At 37.6% G+C, this 26136-nt stretch overlaps 2 protein-coding genes across 3 annotated transcripts; one reads left to right on the forward strand and one right to left on the reverse strand.

The window, feature by feature from the left end:
* The first annotated feature begins 839 nt into the window (after nt 1-839).
* On the forward strand, nt 840-1454 carry ccni2 (cyclin I family, member 2). Its single transcript, XM_059542822.1, has 3 exons — nt 840-1002; nt 1121-1255; nt 1333-1454. Exons 1-3 carry the CDS (start codon nt 889-891, stop codon nt 1426-1428), a joined length of 345 nt encoding a protein of 114 aa, XP_059398805.1. The 5' UTR covers nt 840-888; the 3' UTR covers nt 1429-1454.
* A 1739-nt stretch (nt 1455-3193) lies between these two features.
* Nucleotides 3194-26136, reverse strand: LOC132130939 (septin-8-A-like). Of its 2 annotated transcripts, none has more exons than XM_059542820.1 (10): nt 25884-26136; nt 18809-18923; nt 18531-18726; nt 17011-17197; nt 15442-15603; nt 11299-11395; nt 9984-10152; nt 9509-9641; nt 8902-9071; nt 3194-3641 (listed from the first exon to the last, which is right to left on the reverse strand). In XM_059542820.1, the coding sequence occupies exons 1-10, from the start codon at nt 25911-25913 to the stop codon at nt 3476-3478; spliced, it is 1425 nt and encodes a 474-aa protein (XP_059398803.1). In that variant the 5' UTR covers nt 25914-26136; the 3' UTR covers nt 3194-3475. The 2 variants fall into 2 exon arrangements, with proteins under 2 accessions (XP_059398803.1, XP_059398804.1); XM_059542821.1 differs by lacking the exon at nt 3194-3641 and adding an exon at nt 7351-7817 and having other exon boundaries at nt 25884-26128.

Consider the following 26136-nt stretch of genomic DNA (forward strand, 5'->3'; position numbering starts at 1 on the left):
TAAACCGACCATTTCATATAAAAGAACCCGTATGTGCGACCCACTAACACAGTTCAGTACGTGGGTGACGAATGTGTGGGCGTGGGCGATTCAATCGTGACGTCAGATTTATGGGAGGTGCTAACAGCATGGGCTCAAATACGGGGCGGAGTCAAGCGGGTTCAAAAACAGATTGAGAGTCTGAACTGCTGACGCTTTGCGCGACTTTTCTTTTCTTACATCCTCCAAAGGTGAGTCGAATCGGGCATTCCGTGCTCCGGTGGATGTGTTTAACTTGTTCTACACCTCATAGTCTTTTTTGAGCTTCTTTTCTTTTTAAGTGAAACATTTTTTAAATGTGTTTCGTTGTTGTGTGAGTTAAGCAGTGCGCCTCTTTTTTCTCCAGACATGGGGGAATGATATTTATTGCACATTTGTGCAGTGTACGCCAACGACGGAAGCCGTGTTTCTTCTTCAAAGGTAATTTTTATGGGAAAACTTTACATGCCTTTGTTTACAAGTTGATGCAGATCGACCCGCCCATATCTCTCTCGCGCGCGTTTAGTCTCACTAATGATACTTTCTGCTTCCTGATGCAGTTCAAATATCACGCATCTCTTCATTTTAGTAAACACCAACACGAATTATGATTAAAAATGCAGACAGTGATTGTAAAAACTGTAATGTAGGCCTAATGTTGAGACCGTTTTGCATTGAATGCACCAAAGCATAAGGGTCTCAAAGAAAAGGAAATGCACTAGAAGCTTGGAGGATCATTCTTTATAAGAACACATTGATTAATGCACTGCAGAAAGACTCAAATTGGTCACTTTGGATAAAAGCACTAAACTGAATTTTTATTTTGTCAGGCAATACTTCCATTGGAAAGGAATAGTTTCCAAAACAGCCATGAAACCTCCAGGAGATGAAGAGAATCAGCGGCTGGGCACACTGCTGCTCAACACCCTTGCAAGAGAAATGCGTCTCTGGAGGGCCCCAGTCCTTAAGAACGGTTGCATTCAGGTGGGAACATAAAGCTTCTGAACCTCCTTAACCAACCAGATGTCCGTACTCGACCAGAAAGAGCATGCTGTGAACACAAACGTGAGCTCTGCATTTGCCATGTTTCATGTGCTCTCAGGGTTCAGACATCAGCCCGTCTCAGTACCACGAGACGATCGCGTGGCTGCATGAAATGAGCGGCCTTTTCCAGTTTTCCTCCGAGACGTTTGCTTTGGGAGTCTGTGTTCTGAACAGCCTGCTTGCAGCAGTCAAAGTAAGTGAAACCGCTACTACCTTTTACACCACTAGAAATGATGAAGGGCGCAGAATCGAAGTCCTCTCTTTTTGCAGACTCAGCTGAAATATCTCAAATGCATGGCCATCACCTCTCTGATCCTCGCTGCAAAGATCAACGAGGAAGACGAGGCAAGATATACCCAAGTGTAACAACAACAGAGACTCCCCACACAGTGTTTAACCATTCCAGCACGTTTATTCATCTGTGTTTGTTGGTGAACAGGTGATTGCATCGGTTAAAGACTTGCTGGAGCAAAGCAGATGCAAGTTCTCAACAGCTGAGATTCTTCGCATGGAGCGAGTCATACTGAGCAAGCTGCACTGGGACCTTTACATCGCCACACCAATGGACTTCATTCACATAGTGAGTCGCAACTGATGTGTCAGCAGAGCTTTTTTAGTGTTGCAGAAACTGACTTTCAGTTCTTGATGTAGTGCATGTGAAAAAATCTGTAGCCACCTTCTTTAGGATGATATGAGCTGCATGCGGTGTGTATTCGGCCAAGGCACTAATCTGGCTTGTACTTTAGCAGTAAAGCAGATAGATAACCCTGCAAAACATCTCCAATACAAATGTTCTCTCAGAAATGGGATTTATCTTCATGGTGGGGTTCAGTTCTTTGCACACGGTCGAGGGGTGCGTTTCCCAAAAGCATCGTTCGCTAACTGTGGTCACAAGTTCCACTGAATTCTGTTGGTAACTTGCAAGTTTATTGCTTTTGGAAAATGCTCCCCAGATTAATCAGAGCAACAGTTAACAAATGGAGAGCAATTGCTGTTTTGGCACACCACGGACAGTCATTAAATAGCCATTAGAAGTGTAAAGCATGTGAAGCGAGACCCTGTTAAATACGATCGTGAAGCTTAAAACTAAAATTCTCAAATTAAATTAATATATGGGAGAAACTCATGAAACATGGGTTATTTTTTTCACCCCAAATCAAACTGATAAATATATTTTGGATAAAGCAAACAAAGCCTGTTTTAGGACCGTTAATATATTTTAATGTATGGAAATATCTTTGAAGAATTTTAATATGATTAAAAAAAAAAAAAAAAGTTGCACAAAAAAAAAAAAAAAACTTGTATAAAAATATTTTAGAATTACACTTACATTTTTTTAGACACATTAGTACATGCTTTCCTTATCTCATTACTGTAATGCAAAAAAAATGGTATGTCTTCATTATCATTATGTGCAACAACAAAAAAATTATTACTTAAATTTATAAAGTACATTTACTAAATTAATTTTGTGCTGAATAATAACAATGGCACAATGTAAAAAGAACCTTAATGGTTCTAAAAAAGCTTTGTTTTCTTTATGCATGCATATGCATTATTTATTTTGGGATGATTCTGTGAGATCTACCCATATAGATCATATCATAGATATCTAGACGTCTGTAACACGTAGAATAATTAAATGTAATTGCTTGTCAAATGAAAAAATATGTAATAGCATAAAAAAATAAACCTCCCAAATAAATATCCACATTTAGAATACTTTAAATATATTACCAGACGAGGTCCATGTGACTGTTCAGTCATCAGGAGAAGTGCACGCTCACACACACAGCCATAGATACAAAGGAAAGCCACACTTCTACAGTAAACATTTAAAGAGAAAAGGCATTATATATCACTACCCTGAACTCGTGAAACGATCACATCATTCCTAATCAATCAACATGGCTTATTTCTTTTCCCAAACAGATAAAGCTAGAAAACACGTGCATCAATGTGAAATCAGAATTGGCCCTATTTTATTTCACAATGGTTTTATAAGTGCACATTATTGTAATCATCAATGATGATCAGTGTCATCTCCGTTGCCAATTTTGCTAACTTGTATTCAGGTCTGACTTGAATGGTGAATCAACCAGGGAATTGATTCCCCCCCAAAAATTCATCATTTTGTTGGGTTGTGCATGCCTTTGATTAGCCTGCACTGAAGAGAAACAAAACATCTGGATTAGGAATCCGAGCGAGAGACAACATGAACACAGCACATTTGTTTACAGCCGACTCTTGAGGGTCTTATACACACACCATTCCTCAGGAGGACAAATACAGACCCTGGCCTCTGTCAATGATTGGGTTTCTCGGTGGCTCTGATGGTTAAGTGATGTGTTGTTTTCCGTCAGTTCCACGGCCTGCTGATGTCCGGGCATCCTCAGCTGATGCTGGCCGGCTCTCAGAAGAGACGCTGCCTCCAGGCGTCGCTGTGGACCAGACAGCTGCAGCACTGCATGGCCTGCCACCAGCTCTGGCAGTTCAAGGGCTCCATGTTAGCTTTGGCCATCATCACTTTGGAGCTGGAGAGGATGACGCCTGATTGGTTCTTGGTGTTCACCGACCTGCTGAAGAAAGCACAGGTAGTCAAGAACACATCACATATATTCACTATATGATTTTGTGCTCTTTCCATTAGCCAACCACTGCATTTTACTCACGATCCAAACAAAGATGTTGCATGCATGCAACATGAGGAATTTCTGAATTAGATTAGATTGTATAATTTCAACATTTCCCCTGTTAACTGTCACGGGACGCCTACGTTTACTTCACTATATTACAATTAAACCCTAATCTAATCATGACAAACTATATATCGTTGGAAAGGTCGAAGACTCCTAAATTGATATTTTACCAATCTTTTTTTGTTAAAAATTATGTAGGACAAGTAATAGATTAATTTATGGCAAGAGTGCACCTCAAAAACCTACATCATATCAGGTGTTCTGACCTTTGTCAAAAAAAAAAACAAAGTCATCTTTGTTGTCTTTTTCTCTATCACACTTTAGAAATCATCAGAAATGATATATCAACTGAAAATGGAAAATCTCAAAATGCACCCTTTGAAACCCATTTTATATTCAAACATTACATTACCATGAAAATGGTACATCAAAGTCATTTTACAAAATGTTTTCAGTCATGAATGATAAAAAATGTAGGTTTGAATCATGCACTTTCAAGTCCATGTACAAAAACGTGAGTGTCCGTTAACAGGATAAAGCAAAAACTGGAAGGTCTGACTCTAGTTTTGTGAAACTATACTGCATAAGACATCTGAACGAAAAACAGCAGACAGCCTGACTTCAGTCGTCACATATTCTCATTGATTTTTCTACTGGCTCCAGGTGCATCATCACATCCCTGATAAATCAACCGTAAATATACAGACATTTCACTTAAACAAAAGCAAGTTTTATATCTAATATTTTTTAATATAGCAAATGGATGTTAATCCAGCACTAGTGTCCACTGTTGTTTATTTGTATCCAAGTTGTTTGCAAGAAATAGACACTGACAGTCAAAACAAAACATTAGAGGAGCACTATGGCAAGCCGTTTTAACATTTAATCATTTAAGCTTACTAGTATGTATTTTCATGCTACAGACATAGGCGTATATGGAAATATTTGATTAAATATTTGTTAATTATTCATGTTTTCAACTCAAAGTAAATATGCACGTAATTTAATAAAATCTAACTTCTCATTTGCGTGATGAATCTGCATTTTGGTGGAGAAAAGCCTATGGTATATACTGTTTGCCTTTTGCATGGATATTTAGCTTTTTTTTTTTTTTTTTTTACAACGTACAACAACTACAGAGAAATCTAGAGTGAACCAGAATAAAGTCAGATGAAGACGATGATGCTGTGCTTAATGACTCCGGACACGGAGACTCGTAAAGATGATCCGCAGGACGCTGCGGTGTAGTGGCTCTACATTCAGGTCAGGAAGAGGACCATTTATATCCAAATGTTATTTGGCTTACAGAAAACAAAACCTAGACTCAGACTGTTATCATATAAATCGCCCATTTTCAGTAAACTCGACCAAATATTTAGTGTTTGTGCCAGCTTTTGTGCGTTTAACTTGAATAATGTAAAACAGTAATTTGTTTGTCGTTGTAAGTAGTGGGTAATTCAGCCCTTTATTTGCATAATAAAAGTCTACTTTGCGATTCAATTGACAAACATGTTTATAGTGCGTTATATTCAGCTAGTACAGCAAAAATAGGCCGTGCATTTAAATGGTACACAGAGTGTGAATTTGTAGTTGACTAGAAATGCTTAAAAGTGTGACTGACCAATTTCAGGCACTATATTTCAGCCAAAATCTTTTTTTTTTTTTTGATCAAATATTGTTGGTTTCTGAAATATTGGTTGATCTATTTTTTGTTTTAGTTTTTTTTGAGTATGAATGAATAGGATAATTGTCTAAAACTAAACCATTTGCACACCATGATGTTGTTTAATATGCAGAAAACCGGTCTCTCTTTGAAAACTTAAGTGTTTGTCTCCTACACAAAGCTGTTGCACGTCTTCTGAAGACTTTAGCATCATATGGTCCACTTTTATGGTGCTGTTTTTAGACAACAACAACTCCGACTTTGTCCATGCCATTTGAGTCTTGGCATAATTTCCTTACACAGATGTTTGGGTCCGTTCTAGATGGAGAGCACCGAGTTCATCTGCTGTAAGGAGACGGTGGATGAGTACCTCACCGGTCTCCAGCTCTCCTTACACACCAACGCCGTCTACATCTGGGACACCTCCAGCATGCTGGCGTTCAGAGGACAAGACATGCAGGAGGAGGATGGAGATGGGAACAGAAAGATGGCCGTCCGGGCCAGACATGCACCAAATGGGGACCAATACATGGACGACTTCTACGACGGTTTCTGGTGCCTTTATGATGAGGACATGTCAATGAAAACTGGAAACCACACACTGCAGGACGGGCACGAGCAGATCTCTCCTTGTCCTCCGTTACGACCCTCTTCTAGTTAATAAGGGAACGTGTGGTTTGGAGAAAGTTGGAAGCAGATAAATGATGGCCAAGGCACTTTCTATTTCTCTATTTCTATGAAAAATGTATGCAGCACTTTGACCATATTTGAGATTCCTTTGTTTGAGCTTTTTTTTATTACGTTTATTTTTATACTTTTACGTTTTGTATTTTCATATCCGTTCTTCACGCTGTAAGTGTGCTTTAATGATTGTGGTGCTTGGAAATCAGTTTGTTGGCCAGTTGATGAATTCCTGAATTGAGTTATGCTTTATAGTGTTTTGACATTTCATATCTTCAGAATAATGTCTTGATTTGTAGTATTACTGTGAAGAGGAAATTACATTTCAACTCTAATATTTGAGTTTCCCCCCTAATGTTTTAAGCACAAACACCTCGTCCCGACCCTTTCTGAAGGCAGCTTGTACGAGATCAGATCCCTGCTGCTCTGACATCACATTTCATTTTCTATAATGAACGGTTTGTTTTATTTGGTGAAAACAGCAGATTCTTGTTTGTGTGTCCTTCTGTGGAATAAAAGCTGATTTGACACTACACACATTCTTCCTAGTTTTCTTGTGTGAGGGCAAATGTGAACTATAGCACCTCAGAGGAAAATATAGTTTAACTACACATTTCTACCACTATTTACTCACCTTGTTCCAGTCTCTTAAAAAAATAAATATAGGTTTTGAATGACAAGGAAAATAAATGATAAATGAGTAAACTATACCTTTTAAGTAATAATTTGTAATACAACACTTTTTTATTTTTATTTTTAAGAAATACTTCTATTCAGCAAGAATGCATTAAATTGATTAAAAAGTTACATTGAAGACCTTTATAAGGATTCAAAAGAGTTCCATTTTAAATAAATGCTGTTCTTTATTATAGAAACGTAATTTGCTGTAAAGTTGCTTTGCAATGATTTGTATCGTAAAAAGCGCTAAACAAACTTCAATTAAATGTTCAACTTCCTATTCATCAAAGAATCCTGAAACAATAAAAAGCCTTTACGGTTTCCCCAAAAATGTTAAATAACACAATTGTTTTCTCCATCAAAATAATAATCAGAAATGTTTCTTGACCCCTAAATCAGTATATCAGAATGATTTCTGAAGGAATAATCAAGCAACACAAAGCAGATCCCAAAAGGAAATCAGGGGAGTGTTTATTTCTATCATCATTGCCCCTTATGTCTGTAGGAAGATACCTTAGTTCAGATGGCCTTTACAGTATAACCTGAATACAATGCAGCCTTAAATGCTCTACAATACAAAAAAATATAATTTGCATATCTGTTGTCATGTACTTTTAAAAACAGCACCAATAATAACGAAGACTGTGGAGAAAGCCATGCAGGCTTATATAATAATAAAATCATACACGTGTGTGTATTAGTATTATTGCTGGCTCAGATCTTAAATACTACTGTACACTGGCAAGGGAAACATGTACTTCTCAATACGAGGCCTGACTGGAGACAAATGGACAGATGGTTAGTATCAAAACAAAAACAAACCGTCCCAAAAATAAAAGCGGGTTGATGAGGCAAGGGCATTAAAAATTAGCCCCTAAAATAAAAAAAGTGACAACACAAGAAGAAATTCATCTCTCGTTCTTCTCATCGGGGTCTTTGGTCCTTATACACAATGTCATGAGGAGCATGCCAAAACAAAAGCTGACGTTAATAGAGGAAAGTCCACGGTGGCCTGCGATGTGCTCATAAATTAACTGAAAGAAAACAAACACAAAACAAGAAAATGAATCAGAAAATTAAATTCAACTGAAGATGATGTAGAATGGAAACATGCAAATAAACTCAAGCACATCAAGAAACTCACACACACACACACACACACATGTTGTGATACGGGGAGTAAATAAACCTATAATACGTGCAAAACGTGCAGAATTAAAATTAAATAATAAATAATTGGTCCCACTTTAGTTTAGGGAACAATTATCACTATTAACTCTGACTTCTGCCTAATAAACAGCCAATATGCTAGTAATATGCATGCTAATAAACAACTAGTTAATAGTAACAATTTATTTTAAGGACCAGTTCTTATATTGAATACCCTTGAATTATTAATGCCACAATAATTTGTTTAATACTGTATGTATTTTAAGGTTAAAAATGCCTTTATTTGCCTGACCCGTTCTTCACCTAATTCTAAATGCATTGACCAGTTTTTCTGGTTAAAAGTTGCACGAGACTATATTAAAAAGCAGATATCAATGTGTGGATCCAAGTCAGGTACAAACCACAAAATGGATGCTCTGGAAATGTTACACACACATACCATCAATAAACACAAGATGGTGCTACACAAGCTTCATTTGAGCTGCAAGAGGTCAGAACATTTAACTCTTATGCATTTGACAAAGTTGAAAAGCAATGGTTCTTGGCAAAGCTGCAGTGCGGCGGTAAATTAAACCATATTTTACCAGCAGTCTGAAATGAATGTGACGAGACAGACAAAGTACTGCAACATAACAGACAACAGCTTTCTTTTGGATCGTCTTCACTAGCAGCATTAAACAAATGCGTTTGAGATGCCATGCTACTATTCGACTCTATTTCAGCAGTATGCATGCACTGAAAGTAATATCAGCCGTGGCTTGTAATATTAATATTTCAGGATGCCTTTGTGGACACCAAGTTTGCCAAAAATTTGCGCGCCTGTCAGATCCTGGATTTGAGCCATTTATATATGCTTATATGAGTTCACGATGTGGATTTCATTTCACTCCAGATGTAAGAACAGCTAAATCTCTGCACTTGGAGAAAAAAAAAAAAGATGAAACTCACTTCTTCTTGTCTTTGTCCTTCTTGAGGGGCTGTGAGAGCGAGAGGGTCTCGGCGGCCATCTTCCTCCGGTTGAAGGCGTTCATCTCCTCCTCCAGCTCCCGTCTCTTCTCCTCCACCTTCCTCTTCTCCTCCTGGTGCATGCGCTTCAGCTGCTCGAACTGCTCATGTAACTGAGGAGACACACAAGTGAGGGCTGTTTCTGAAAGTGATGCCAGAAGCTTCGTTTGAACCTGCACTACATTCACGCTGACTGGCATCTTGTCAAGCAGGTCTCCATCGGGTTTATTTCAAGGTCCACTGAAATGCATTGAAGCGCACAATGTGTTGATGTAATTTCAACTGAAATGGGAAGAAGACAAGATGGGACGTTTTATGGCCTGTGCCGTCTTGTGCATATGAGCCAATGGAAAGCGGATTTACAGCGTCTGGATCGTTCCTTATCCACTATAGAGTGCACTATGTGCCATTCACCATAAAAAAAATACCAATTCTGTGAACGAGTGTCCAATTTCAACCTCAGCTTCAGCATCTATTTACAGTATCGGGGTCTTGATGTCTTGATGTATTAAAGAAGAAGAAGAAGAAACCATAATGCTGTGGGACTAACCTCTCTCTCCTTCTCCTTCAGCTCGGACTCCGTCTCCTTCACTTTGTTCACAAACATCTGCCGCATCCCCTCTTCCTTCCTCTGCAGGTCTCCGAGAAACTCCTTCCTTTTGGCTTCATATGTCTCCTGTAGACTGTAAAAAAACTTATATATACAATATCATATATATCTCATATGAGACTAGTGTAGTCCACACCACAGCTTTAAAGATAACGACAAAGAGGAAAGTTTATGAGCCGCAGCACACATTTATAAACAACTGAAGGTTATCACCAATTGGTGAAGGCACTAATATAGTCATAGTACCATTATAGTTTCTATGTGAACAGGAATGCTTTGTCACTTTAAAAAGGGAACAGCAGCCCAAAACTATGCTTTAATTGGCACACTATTGCATTAACATTAATGTCATTGACAAAGTAACACCAAATGGAGTTTTCATTGGTAATAATGTGCAGCTCACTGGGTAACGCACCTGAAAGGCTGGCAGTCTGGGTCGGTGTCTTTGAAGCCCATCTCTTCTAGTTTGCAGCGTCTGTAGAGCTCGTAGTGTCTGGCGTGAGTCTGCTCTCGCAGGTCCTCCATGTTCACTCGGATCAACATCTCCCGCAGCTTTACGAAATCACAGTGACTCTCGTTCTCCACTGTAACACACACGATCACCATCAATACAGATGCACAACACTGATGAACTCAGATGAATAATAATACCAGAACTTAACCATCGGTCATTGCTTTTAGTAGTACGCTGTTAATTACCAAAAAAGTGCTGCCCATAAGAGATTAATTATGCATGATGTCATTAAATTTTGTGATATTTTTAAGTTATTTTCCGTGTGTTCTGAAGACTAGGATTACGCAACAGCAAACACACACACCATCTTTAATTTCACTGATGAGTTAACTCATCAATACATTGGAAAAATAGAATATCGAAATACATTCAAGAGTTTAGAGTCACTAAGAAGAAGTCATCAGGAAGGTCACATTACATTAATCAAAAGTGACAAGACATTTGTTTCCTTTGAACTTTCTATTTGTCAAAGAATTCAAAAAATATACATTAGACAGCAACAGTTTTCAACACTAATAAAAATACAGCAAATATGCAATAGAATGTATTCTGAAAGATCAAGTGGCAAAAAGAAACAATTGCAATAAAATGATAATTGCAATAATAATAATAATTCACAAATTTTTATAAAATAAATGCAGCATTGGTGAGCATAGTAGAACACAGCACATTGGAACAGTGTGTATAATTGATAGTAACATTTCAGAACATTTGAGATATTAAGTCATTTTAAATCAACTGACAGCCCTAAACATTCTTATGAGTATCCTTTAGCTGTACTGAGTACAGCACTGCAAGTATAGGCTGAGAACTGAAAAACTGCACAAGTTTTCATTTCTATTTGACTACATTTTATATCATGCGGAAAAACACTACAGCTGTGCTACATTGAGCATCTCTTTCACGCAGCACGAGTCTCTACTTAAACTAGAGGACAAATTCAATTGAAAAACATGACTAATGACGTGACCTTATCTGTGGCAGAGCTCTCTCTCTCTCTCTCATCTGAGAAAACACAGTAATTAGCTCCCATCTAGAGTGGCATTTAATCGCCGCTTTGATTGATGGGATTGTTTTAGCAGGAAAAGCATCCGCAGGGTTCAAATTAAAGTCCCAGTGTGGCCCATCGAGCATGATACTCTCCAGAGTCCTGCTCATCTCTTACAGCCAACACAAGAGACCAAACCACACGAACGTCTTTGAGAATGACACTTACCTTGAACGACTCCCCAGGGATACTGCCTGGCCCTCACCATCTTATTCCCCACCTTCACCTCCTCCACGCTGCCCACCACAGCAAAGGGAAGATGAGCCTAGAACAAAGACAACCAAAGGATGCATGATAAAAACATCAGTCAAGTACTAGTCGACTTGGAAAACACTACTCACAGCTGATTTCTATGGAAGCACATGGGTAGCGATATTCAATTTGGAATGTAATATGCAAAATGACATGCAATATGTAAAATGACAATGCATTTCTGTATTTACATTTTCATTTTCCAATACATTTGTGCAACGTTTGGTGCAAAATGAAAATGAAATGACATAATTTTCATTTGCCATTTCATACACCAGTTTTAATATGTAAAATGAAAACTAATTTTAACGCTTTATAAGTTGCAAAATTAAAATGAAAATGTATTACAGAAATGATTAGATATGTATAACATGTTCAAGCTAAAACTGTGGCAAAATTATCATTTAAATGCTATTTTTCTTAAATGCATTAACACTCACAGTCAAGACACTTCGATTGCATTTTCATTCAGTGTCCCGCAATGAATGTAGCAAAATTCAATGTGCACATTGAAAATGCATTCCGAGCCGATCACGTGTCCGCCCCCTCGCGCCATGTCAATCACTGCGTGAACAAGGCGGGGCTTGCAGAAGGTCAAGAGACTCAAATCTCAAGAAGAGCATTCAAGTGAGAGAACATGGACAAGACCGTTGGTCCGTGTACGTTTTGATCATTTCGGTTTATGGCTTCAATATTTCGTTCGCACTTGTGGGCGGAGCTGAAACGCTGCTTTCATCTGATTGGTCGAATCGCTCCAGCTCGGTCTTTTCATTCTTTCAGACAGAATAAGAAGCACCGCTCACTGTTAATTAGCATAATATTTGAATCAGATGTAGCTGGGCACATAATTCGTGCTGCTGAGACCTGCAAATTATTTCTAGGTTGTAGTATTGTATGAATATTGTCCCACTGATAAATACAGTGCAAATAGTTCTGTCTCTTTGGATAAAAGTGACGTGGAAATAAAAATCAATAATAGACTGAACAGTTCCATGTCTGTAACATTTACCACTCTCATATTTTAAGTCATAAGGCACTAGGTATGTGTGTGTGACATTAATAAATAATTGTAAAAATTAATATGGTTACATTTCTGAAATAAAAATAGTAAAATCAGCTCTATGCTGCTCAGTGCTCCTGTAGCCTACCCCAGAGCACCCTCTCGCGGCTGTAGACGGTAATGTTTTCTCTTAGTTCTGAATAAATGCGACTTACATATGTTTTTTTCATCTTCATGATGTATTTTTGGACTGATGCAACTTATACCGAAAAATATGGGTAACATTATTATTATTATTTATTATGAGAGTAACTGACACAGACTAGAACTTTAATGTTTCACCAAATTCAGCTCAGATCTTCAGACTCGTCTGACTCATGTTGCTGTATAACTGGCCAGACTTACCTTCCCAAGAAATCCTATTTAATTTTATTTCATAAATTTAACTATATTTATTTCCACTTCACTGTTATCCAAGGAGACAGAACTATTTGCACTGTTTTTATCAGTGGGACAATATTTATACAATACTATAACCTAGAAATAATTTAACGGGGTCTCTTGCAGGTCGCAGCAGCACGAATTATGTGGCCAGCATCATCGGATTCAAATATTATGCTAATTAACAGTGAGCGGTGGTTTCAGACATTACAGTGCTTCACTCGCACTGACTCTTATTCTGCCTGAAATAGTGATGTGTCGTTCGTGAACGAATAGTTCTTTTTGAACGAATCTTTTAGGTGAACGAATCGTTCTCGTTCATGTAATCCACTGACTCATATTTCTCGTTCAGTGAAGTTCCTCCCTCCACAGCAGCGCGGCGCTATTAGCAGCGCATGCGCAGCTCAGTGAAATATTGAAGCCATAAACCGAAATGATCAAAACGTACACGGACCAACGGTCTTGTCCATGTTCTCTCACTTGAATCCTCTTCTTGAGATTTGAGTCTGTGACCTTCTGCAAGCCCCGCCTTGTTCACGCAGTGATTGACATGGCGCGAGGGGGCGGACACGTGATCGGCTCGGAATGCATTTTCAATGTGCACATTGAATTTTGCTACATTCATTGCGGAACACTGAATCAAAATGCAATCGAAGTGTCTTGACTGTGAGTGTTAATGCATTTAAGAAAAATAGCATTTAAATGATAATTTTGCCACAGTTTTTGCTTGAACATGTTAGACATATCTAATCATTTCTGTAATACATTTTCATTTTAATTTTGCAACTTATAAAGCGTTAAAATTTGTATTCATTTTACATATTAAAACTGGTGTATGAAATGCCAAATGAAAATTATGTAATTTAATTTTCATTTTCATTTTGCACCAAACATTGCACAAATGTATTGGAAAATGTAAATGTAAATTCAGAAATGCATTGTCATTTTACATATTGCATTGTCATTTTGCATATTACATTGCAAATTGAATATCGCTACCCATGTGCTTCCATAGATTTCCTTTGCAATAATATGCATGTGAAAATAAAATGTCCTTTCTCACTGAATCCCAACATTTCAAATGAATGCATAGCGTGTCAATGTGGATACACGACACTGAGGTGAATATTAGCAAAAGTAATTGCAAAGTGCTACAAGCAACCCTCTTTGCATACCTTGCCATTGTCTAGTCATTTCTTTTGTCTACTCAACAGATTACATAAACAGTGCTGAAATTGCGATGATTGACAGTGATAACTGCAGCAACAGAGAAAACATGACAAACCTATGTTAAAACAGACTTGTGCATTAGTGTAGTAGTGTAAATGCAGACTAGTAGAGCTGCAACAGGAATAGAAAAGAATAAAACCAAGTCTGTGCTAGCCCAACACATTTCACAAAGATTTAAAAGATGAACTCTTGTTATCATCTGTCCTTTTTATTTTTAATTAAATCTAAAAATGTAATTATTCCTAATACTAATAATTAACTTAGTTCTGTATATACAAGTAAGTAAAATAGTTGAATAATTAACGCTTCTAAGCTGCTGGAGTCTGCGCTTCATATAAATGGCACGAGACTGACTCTTCCTGCTCTTGCTATTCTTCATTCTTCAGTACAATAAAGCGTTTGTTATAATGGTAATTTTATAATCCACAACACGTGTCAAAAGAACTATATTAAGGAGTGGAAATGGAAAATGAACTAGCAATAATTGGTCATCTGCAGCCAGTTTATTTTAAAAGTCTTTGTTTTCCACCAGATGACAGAAATCATCATGTTACTCCATGAATGAAAATTAGAAATCCAGATCCTTTTTTTTTATATATATATATATAAATAATAATAAAATAATACATGGGTAAAATATAAAAAAATCTTACCATACAATTATTTTATTACTTTATTCTAAAGCCTTGGCTTCAGGCTTCAGGCTTCAGAACAAAAGGTGCAGCACATTTCAGACGATTAAAAATAAATCTATTTTTTTCTGGAAAATGTGGTCAAAGTATGAGTAAAGGCTGGAATACACTACAGGATTTCCCCAGACCTTTGCATTGATTTACAGTCTGGAGAAGTTGAGGCTACACGGAAATCGTGTAGTGTATGATGGTCACATTTTCCAATGTTTTAGCGTCAGACTATGAATCTATCCAGTAAGAGGATATCAAACATGTTTGATATTTTCAGCCAATTGTAGAACGAATTGTTTTCATTCATCATGCATCTCATAGAGACAAGACACAAGTTTCTGTGGGAGTTTGTTGAGATCGGAGTGATTGTAAAGTCTGGTAGAGTGTGATCCTCAGTCGTTTAGTTTTTCCTCTGTGACTATTTACAAAGTCGGTAAGTGTATGATGTCTAGCATTTTAAAATCCGTACAGATTTTGTGTAGCGTATTCAAGCCTTAAGTGCAAATGTTTTTTTATTGCCGATTTTAAAAGACCAAAAATAAATCTTACAAAAATGACATATTTGTGCATATCACTTATATTAGCAATAAAAGTAATTTTTATTACATAAAAAAACAACAACTATGAAATACACATTTACTTCTGGAACCGAATTCAACTTGTACTTTGTGTCTTTATGTGGTTTATGTCTCTGATGAGACTCACGTTCATAGAGGAGTTGATTTCTGTCACAGCTTCGTCGTCTGTGGGAAACTGGTAGATCTGAACACCGTTGCTGACCAGCTCACTCATGATCTTGATCTTGAACTTGTGTAGCTCGCTCTTGGAAATCGTGTCAGCTTTAGCAATAATGGGGATGATGTTCACCTAAAAACAACAAAACAAAAAAAGCTACATTTCACACAATATGTCTACATTCTAGCTCCACGTCTGCTTGTGCTTAGATTATAGATGAGCCGGGCTGGATTGAAACATGCAATTAAAGATCTCGTGCTAAATATGACACCAGTAATAAATCGGGCTACATGTGTTTAACTGAGATTCTTAAAGTGTGAGACAATCTGATGACTATTCTGAAGAAACATCTGTCATTTACTCATCCTCATGTCACTCTAAATCAGTGTGATTTTTCTTTTTGACTGTACACTTGAAGTCATTGGTTGAGGGGCTGAGGTGGGTCAGAGCTGGCTTTCATGCAGCATGACCTCTTTACACAGACTTTGAGCAGGCACAGAGCAGCATTAACTCAGCTGTGTAAATATGTCTTAAGTGACTTCAGTGTCTTACTGTGAGCAAAACTCAAAGTTTAACAAATCAACATTAATTTGCACTACAAATACCTAACAAATCACAAACACACATGCTTTCTATAGAACGCTTGATCATGTGACAGAAAAACGAAGACTTTCCCAAGCTTAATGTGTATTTGTGTTCATAGGGCCACATCATTACCAACCATCTGTGCATCTCCTAAAAAAACAGCAACCTTAAGCTCTACTCTTCGTTTGCGTATTACTCTCTGATCAAATGAAGAATTGATCGGCTCTTTTTCCACTGGACAGAGAGAAGCCCCTGCCCACTGTCCTACATTTCCACATATGTAAGGATTATCAATACATCAGTGTAGTTTTACTGACATCCTTTATATACACACTAGAACGATCGCTAAAAAGATGCTCATTCGTGGCTTTAGCAGCAAAAGAATTCTGAATGTAACAGTCAAACACAATTTCTAAATATAAAAATATTTGATGTATTTTTAATACAAATATTTTAATGTTTATTACTAGCCAAGACTTGGCCATTCAAATGTACAATCTTATAAATGTACAACTTTGTAATTTTTAAAATGTTATATCAATATCTAGGAAAATAATCAATCATTTGATGATGTTGTACTATCTTGAGCAGTTTTATAATATTGTGCAATATACTGTTTTTTGTTTTTTTTAATGATTCAGCATTTTGATTATTTGATATTACACCATTGTGAGCACTGGCGGAAAACCACACAAACTCAGAGTAAATAATGTGCAATAATAAATGTTCATTTTATGTCAGCAATTCATATGCGTATAATTTTCATAATAATATCATTATTTTATAATCAGCCAGTTAGATGCAGCTGCAGCCTAGTGGTTTACTCACACGCTACTGGAAGATGCCTGCAATGAAGTAAAACAAATCTTCATCATAAAACTTTTTTAAACTAATTTGCCAGCAGAGAGAGTGTCATGCAGATCATTTACTAGTTGACCAGTGATGTGCACGCACCTTGCTGTCCAGCTTCTTCATGGTGACTAAGTCCAAGGACTTGAGCGAGTGTCCCGTTGGAGAGATGAAGTAGAGGCAGATGTGGATTCTGGTGTCGTGGTAATTGAATAGAGAACGCTTTATTTTCAGCTCTTCCTGCAGGTAGTTTTCAAACTGTGTGTCGATATAGTCCACAATGGGTTTATAGCTGAAGAAAACACATTGCAAGAAATCAGGGATTGTGATATGCATTAACGTCTCGCATGAATATTCGAGAGGATTTTATACATGTTATCATTTCTAATGAAATCGAGACATTTTGTGAGAATGAGAGTCTTGTGTAAAGTCTTGAGCGGATCATGTTTACACTGCCTGACCTTGTCTCTTGACTTCTTGGGTAGTTTTCCCTGCATGCATTGCTTGTAAGCTTTCAGAGCCATTTTCCCAAAAGATGCAATGTCTGGCATGGTTCCTGACTACATCAAACAGACAGTAAGTCTCTGCCTGTCTGTGCATCTTTTCAGCCAACATTCAGAGGGTTAGAAGGCACATACTAGCAGGCAGTGTAGATTTTTTCCCTCTCACCAAACTGTCAATTAAACAAGGCACTTTTTCTAGAAATTCTTGGTCAAAGAGAGGGTCAAACTGAATTTTAGAAGAAATGTTTAATTTTTTCCTAATGGTTTTAAATGAGATTTGCAACCCTGTAACATTTGGGACATGCCTAAAAATCGATTTTGTTATTTAAAACATTCAAATTAAATGAATTAAACCCTACAGCAGAATGTAAATGCATGTAAAACAAATTGCTAACAGAGTCTAAATTACGCTGCCACTCTGTGTTCCTTCATAGATAGTGATAAACGTATAACTCCCTGTACAATAAATGTATAAAACTTTGTTCAATTTTATTATAATTTTGGCAACAAGGTTGAAAGGTAGAGCTTGATGAATGCAGTCAACATTACTTTTCATGTTAGATTAATAGTTTATGCAACAATATCAAACAGTTCTCTTCACAATATGGGATTTGTGCCTCTAATGCTTTAATGCTTTTCTGCGACTGAAGAAAGAAAGAGATGAACATCTTTATTTAATCAATAGTAATTTAATCAATCTTAATCAATCCAGAACTATAAAATTTACAGCACCCACTCTTAGGGGGAAAATAAGGTGGATACATTAATGAAAAGATACCTTGGTTGTATGATATGCCTTAAAAATGTTATTATTATTATTATTATTTTTAGCCTTTTAGCCACAAGCACTGACTGGCTGTTGGCTCATTTATTTTTGCTGTTAGATTAATCTATATGGAGTACAAATGTCCAGAGCTTTTCATCGTTATCAACCATTGCAACTCAACATGATATTGTTTTATCGCCGAGCTCTAATTATAGCAGATGTTTTTATTAACAGGTCAAGTAACTAACCAAAGCATGTAGGTCCATCGAACAGATTTATTTGTGTCTAATCATTGGTTTCTCAGTGCAACCTTCCAAAACAACGATGCAGGTCTGAGCAGTAGGCAGTTTCTGTACCTTTCTTCTTTGTTGATCTGGTCCCCGAAGCCCATCGTGTCGACGATAGTCAGTTTCAGGTGGACGTTGCTCTCTTGCAAGTCGTATGTTCTGGGCCGCAGGTAAACACCGTTTTGGTAATGGCTGGCCTCCTCGTTTTCAAACATGGTGTTAAAAAGGGTGTTCATTAATGTGGACTTGCCGATGCCCGTCTCACCTGATGTTAAGAGAATGACTGATTAGCATTTCTACTACAAGATCAGACGTTGAGATGCTTTAGAGTTTAAACGGTTGCTTACCCACACAGAGGATGTTGAAGCAGAAACCCTGAGTCACTGATTTACTGACCAGCTGATCGGGCAGACTGTCAAAGCCAACATGACCGCCAAGACTGAGGTTACGCTTTTCTTCATTCTGTGGAGGAATCAGAGGTTAAGTCCTTGAGGTTGACATGGACTGAAATAAGGCTCACATAAAAGACAAGGCAACAATAAGCAATGCAACTGTGGCTAATGAGCGGTCAAGCCAATAAATCAGCAACGATTGGGCCATTTTGATTGGGCTTGCTTGGACAAAAAAAAATTATAAAGTGTTATCACTCCTATGTCATTCCCAATATCCTTGCCAATGAATAATGCACATTTTGTCTTATGTTATTATTCAGATTTTTTAATGATGTCATGCATGTACATATTCAATAACTAGAACAAAATAGTTTTAGCTGATGTCACATACAAAGGCTTTATTTTAGCTACCATCCCCATTTTTTAGATATTAGACATTTCTAGATATTTTTAATCAAAAGCAGTCACCAAAAACTCACACCGTTGAGGGCTTAGGTTATAATTTATAGCATTTTGTGTCATTATAGGTATTTGGTTGATTAAGCTGATATTTGTGTGCAGAATATGAGATTTTTTTTTTTCATGTGGATCAAACATACAAATCTTAAATTTACTTAATTAGGTTTTTTTTTTTTTTACTTAAAGCATGCCGTTTCATTTATTGTCATGGCATTTTTTGTTTAAAAAAGCAGTATATGTTTTTATTATCAGCGATAACATGTTCATCACCATAACTGAACATACACAAATGCCTCATGCCTCAACATACAAACTTGACTCCAACATGCATCTACAGTACTTTATACTTCACAATGTTCGTAACAACAGACGGTAATCAAAGTGTTAAAGCTGCAATGTAACAGATGTAACAATGTTGCAATGTAACACAGTATTGTGAAGCAGATTGTTGAAAAGAAACAATTGCGGAGCGAAACTTATGCATCAGTTCTATGGATCGGTTGTTGACTGGATGGATGGATACATGGTGCAATTGATAGTTTTCACATGACATCACACCTTACAGGAACGTCCATATGAAGGTCGAAACAAGGCTTTCCTCCATGCACTGACTGCCACTTGGTACTAGGTTTGCATTAAAGGAGCATTGCGTAGGTTCTGACATTTCTAACCGTTACTGACACCAGTGGCCGTTAGAGGAACTGCAGCCAGTCTCATGCTCGTTCTCAGTGTGCACGCTCTTTTTTTTTTTTTTTTTTTTTTTTTTTTTTTACTTACGAGGAGTGTCCGTGGGTGTCTGAATTGTGCTGGAGGCTGGTCGCTTCTTTCCATCCGCAGAGTCCATTTGAAAACACTATTGCCGCTAGGGCTGGGCGATATATAAAAAAAAAATGATATCTCGATATTGTCAATTTTTACGATATTCGATATATATCTCGATATGTTTGCATTTGCATTTAAATTATAAAAAATAAAACATGATTTTCTTTTGCCCATTAAAAAAAAACTATTTAGATTAAACGGCTAATTTAAGCAGTTAAAAAATCTAGACCAAGAGATCACTTACTGCTTTTTATTAAATGAATACATGTAGGCCTATATGTAACTGAAGCAGTGCAAATTAAGTAACAGTTACAGAAAGTGCATTCTGTCAACTTTTTAGTGCATGCAATTCACAATTTAAACTATGCAACTGGGATAAGTATTTTATTTTTTTAACAAGTTTTTAAGCTAAGAACACAAGTCTGTCAACTGTCTGCGGTTTTAAGAGAAGCTCTGTGGCATGAAACTATGTTCCTACTGACACTAAAAACCCTCTTAGATGGGGAGCTAGTTGCTGAAGCACATAGCTATTTCTTATATATAAATATATATAAATGAATACCAAAGACTTTTGCATTCTCTCTGTCTATATTATGGAAACTGGTAAACATATCAGTGAAATTCCCCAATAGTAATTGCAAATGGCCATAGCCTATGTTTCTCTATTGAAACATCAGCGTTCGAGTAAGTGCATTTATTTTGCGATCACAAATGCAAACAATACAGTTGAGATCTCACGACAGAACACATTAGATCGCTCAATTCCAGCTTGTTAGTGTTTTCAGATTATCGTCGGCGTCTCTTCCGTAATGAGGAGTGAGCACGTGAGCATGGTTGCCAGATTGCTTAAAATAAGCAAACACCGGGCAGAAAAAGTATCGTCGTCAAAATTATTCTGATATTATCGCTAATATCCGATATATCGCCCAACCCTAATTGCCGCTGCTTACTTTAATGGCTGGCGTGCCGTACGGTTGTAAGCCTAAGTAGACGAGAATGCGCATGACGTCACATTTTGTGAATTTTCGCGCCAATTCGGGCCCGACTTCTCCACACACAATTGAGCCTACAGGCTGATAGAGGCAACCGTGGTGGACAGTCGAGGTGTCATTCTTTTTTTTACATCATGGTTGGCTCATACATGTACAAATGAAAACTATCTTAAAGATTTTTTTAAGTAAAAACCTCCACATAGCTCCCTTAAGTAGTAATGTAGTAAGACAGTAAGACAAGATATTTTTGGATTGGAACAGATAGAAAATTGAAAGGCTCGACAGGCTTGTGCAGCAGTTCTATGGATGTTTTGGCCATCAGGTCTTTGAGCCATTTCACGCCGACTTTAAACCTGCACAATCACTCATTCAAACTAAGCATTTCTCAAATTAAAATCCTATAATTCAGCACCAAACAAATCTAAGAACCTACTGTATTTTTCGGACTATAAGTCGCACCTGAGTATAAGTCGCATCAGTCCAAAAATACGTCATGACGAGGAAAAAAAACATATATAAGTCGCACCGGACTATAAGTCGCATTTATTTAGAACCAAGAACCAAGAGAAAACATTACCGTCTACAGCCGCGAGAGGGCGCTCTGTGTCTTCAGTGTAGACTACAGGAGCACTGAGCAGCATCTCTGGCAGTATAGAGCACCCTCTCGCGGCTGGAGACAGCAATGTTTTCTGTTAGTTCATTTCTCTCGGTTCTTGTCAAATTAATTTTGATAAATAAGTCGCACCTGACTATGAGTCGCAGGACCAGCCAAACTATGAAAAAAAGTGCGACTTATAGTCCGGAAAATACGGTACTAAAAGGCTTTCATCACACTAATGAGTTCCCTTAAACTGTGAAAACAATGCGCTCCTCCCTTGTCAGGCTTAGTGTTCTTCCTCAGTGCAGGCACATATTTGGTGAATGATGTCACGGAGACGATCACAGAGCGCACTACTGAGGGAAGCAGCAGTTCTGCTGGCATCAAGCATCAAGCACAAAAGGAATTCTGGCTGAAAAAAAAAACGGCACCGACCTCAGTGTCATTTCAAAGCTGAGGCACTAAAGCGGTGATCCCAGTATTAGGAGGTGAAGGGGAAATGGCTGAAAGTGTTTTTGGGAAACGGGCAGTCTGGAGGGAGGAGGAAAACAACACTTGGGAAGGCTTGAACAATGCCCATATAGGGGCTGATAGCAAATGCCCCCGCCACAGGGAAATATTTCCCCTCAGAGGGCAGCAGATCAAGAGGAAATAGAGCAGCGTTTGTTTGGGCCACACAACAATATTTTCTCAACCCGCCCTCACAGTGACAGGCCCAACTCATGCACGCTGACAAAACACTGAGCAAACCGAGGAACATTCCATGCATTACTTTGTGAAAGAATAACCTCACCCAAAAAATCACTGATTTACATTCTTCTTTAAGAGAGATATTTTTGAATAATCTAGCCTACAGTTTGCAATTTTCCATTTTTAAGCTTCAAAACGGTTCATAAAACTACTAATGACCATGGCTTTATCAATATCACACTACTAGATTTGGAAAATGATGAGGGATCCTTTGGGTGAACACTTTCTCAAGACAAATTAGATTTGAATTTCCATCATTTAGTCCAGCAGCTAATAAGATGATGATGTAAAACTACAAATCTGCAGGGAAAAGTGATGCCATCCATAGACAATCTATAATGGACAACACAGATTGTTCAGGCCAGATGGGTGCTCAGAATGACAGTGGAGAAGAGCCAAATTGGGACGGCTCCATTCTCACCCTCTACATACACCTGAACACGTGCATGCAAACTGACACGACAACCCTCATCCGAAATTTCACTGGCATCCCATCTGATATAAAAGAGGAGGGGCCGACGAAGAAGAATGCAGATGGTCTAGGCTTGTTTTGTATGGCATCAGCCCTTAACAAAAAGCAGATTGGGTTTTTTCTGCTTTTTCTAGAAGAGATCTCAAGCAACTAAATTTAAAATTAAATAAATTCAAATTGCAACTGCATGCACAAATACAGCTGACTAAAATCTGAAATATGACAAGTGTAAAGTTTTGTATTTAATTCTCATAAATTACAGTACAAACGCATGACACCCTTAAGGCCTTTATGTTCTGGCCAAATAGGGTCTTCAACATCACATCATTCCAATCATGTGATGTTGGTGTTTATTAATGTCAGTGGCATCTAAGCATGAACAGGATGTTGACTCATCTCAAAACATGTAGCTTTATATAACTACATCAGCCCTGCCCTGAAACTAGAGTATGATACAATAAATGAAATTAACGTTAAACAGGACTGTCTTGTTCCATTACTTAGCATCCTTCAGTAAGAAGACTGTAAATATATTTGAGATTAGAAGGGATAGTTCCAGAAATTTAAACTATTGTACATTTTTATTTAATGTAAAATGGAAATGATTGACTAAGATCTTAGAGCTACAGTGCTTGACAGCCCAGTCACTTACACTATAGGTCATCAGAACATTATGAGGGCGTGTAAATGATGACAGAATTGTTATTTTTGGGTGAACTGTCCCTTAAAGCTTTTTTTGCCCATTATGTAATTAGAATTAAAACTGACCCTCCACGGCTCAATGCAGATGATCAATATGGTGCCTAAAACCACACAAACCTCTAATCAAAAGGCATTGACTGTGAGAGCACACATTTCATTCAGCCAATAGCTCAATGTATTGTTAAAAAATGCTTGCATTCAATGTTTAGAGTCTTGAACAGAGACTTTTACAGCAATGCACCATGTTTCACTTCCACGGCACATTCATAAGACAACAAACCCTTCTTGAACCCAAACAATCAAGAGGGCTTCCTCCCAGACAATCAGTACTCATAGCACATCTACGTTAACATCACTCAAAACACAAAGTTTATAAACCTGCTTACAGGATTAGTTCACTTCCAGAATAAACATTTCCTGATAATTTACTCACACCCATGTCATCCAAAATGTCCATGTCTGTCTATCTTCAGTCGCAAAGACATTAAGGTTTTTGTGGAAAACATCCCAGGATTTTTCTCCATATAATGGTCTTAAATGGGGACCAATGGACTGAAGGTTTGAACTGAACCACTGACCCAATGTTTACAAATCAAACGTGCAAAGAAAGTCAAACGGCCTTTACACAAAAAAAAAGGTAAACCAACGATGTTGGATGATTTTAAGGTAGGAGGAGATAGTTTTGTCTTACTATTCCTTTCTGAACCAGAGCACACAGCTGATTACATTATGCATGAATTTGCAGACGTGCATCATGGAGCTAGTGCAAGATGAGCATTTGTGGTTAAAAAGTATATATATATATATTAGGGATGGGACGATAACCGGTTTTATTGATAACCGTGATAAAATGTGCTGAAGGTTAGTAATATCGTTTAAAAATGAATTATCATTAAAACCGTGTTTGATTATCGCGGTTTTAATAACTCACTATTAAATCATGTCCAGCCAGCAACAGTCTGACGCAAGCGCAGCGCGCAATGTTTGTTTTGGTTTTTTTCGAGAAGGAATGGCGAAAGTCAGTGACTTTTCTATGCTTTTCTATGCTTCTACACTTTTCATTGTAAGGAAGGAAATGCCACAGAATTTAATCTTTCTTTAAATTAAGTGCATAGAGTTGCTTGTTTTATTAGTTGTTTGTTGATTATTAAATATAAAACTTGCTGAAATGTTTTCAGTGTGAGCATCAACTATTTTTGAACACTTTCATCTCGTTTCAACAAAACCGTGATAATATTGATAATCGTGATAATTTTAGTCACTATAATCGTGATATTAAATTTTCATACCGTCCCATCCCTAATATATATATATATTTGTTTGTTTTTGAAAAGGACTGATCGTTTTGCTGGGATCAAGCTCTTTGAAGCTGCACTGAAACTGCCCACTGGTCCTCACTGAAGTGCATTATATGGAGAAAAATCCTGGGATGTTTTCCCCAAAAACCTTAATTACTTTTATTACTTAATTACGACTGAAGACAGACAGACATGAACATCTTGGATGACATGAGTAAATTATCAGAAACTGAACTAATCCTTTAAACTCCTAAAGGTAGGATGGACTGCCACGGTTTTTCCAGTGAAGCTTGTTGACCTAGCAAGTCTTGTTTAAGGACATCAAGAAAGATCAAGAAAGTTAAGAAGCCTGCAGCATCCAAAACAAAGGTCTTTTCAGCAAGGTGGCTTATCAGCAGCATCATGCTTCTTGTTTGCTTGTCATGCTTCCTTCAACTAGATTCTCAACCAACTTTACTAACTGTTGTAGTGATGTTTCAATTGGGATTTTGGAGCAGTAAAACACTAAAGATGTCAACAAAGTGGTAAATGAGTGAACATGTTGCCTACAAAAGCAATCATGTGCTGCAATCTTGTATTCCACTGAAATACTCCAATAGTAAACCGAGATTTGTTCTGTAGGTTGTATCAGCCTGCAGCTTTAAATAAAGAGATGATCGCAAGTAACATTCAGTACGTTCTTCGTTCACAAACAATGTAGAAATACCCTATATGGCTAGAATAAGCCAATTAAGACAGATAATACACGTGTAGTAAACATACACACACGATAAAGCAGTAAATAAACAACGTTAGACTGCACTACTAGTCAAGTAGACAGAGTCCGTTGGGCTAAGCTAGAGTAGCGCTCGTGCTAGTCCCAATTAATTACAGAAAAACTGTACAGACAGTGAAAACGGGTTTCTGGAAGTAAGAGCTGACTGGAAAGGGTACTTACAGAAAATATGTCTACATCCGTGGCCGTCATGATGAGGAATGTATGTGTTTAAATAAGGCGAATGGGAGCTGCCTGCCTGCCTTCGTCTCACTTACCGTCCGCTGACACACACACACACACACACACACACACACACACACACACACACACACACACACACACACACACACACACACTGTGGTCGGGATGGAGAATTTACGAACTTTACTATGGTGAAGGTCGTGCTTAGGAATTTAAATGACGCAATGAGACG

Source organism: Carassius carassius, chromosome 47, assembly GCF_963082965.1.
Source record: "Carassius carassius chromosome 47, fCarCar2.1, whole genome shotgun sequence".
Taxonomy (NCBI): domain Eukaryota; kingdom Metazoa; phylum Chordata; class Actinopteri; order Cypriniformes; family Cyprinidae; genus Carassius; species Carassius carassius.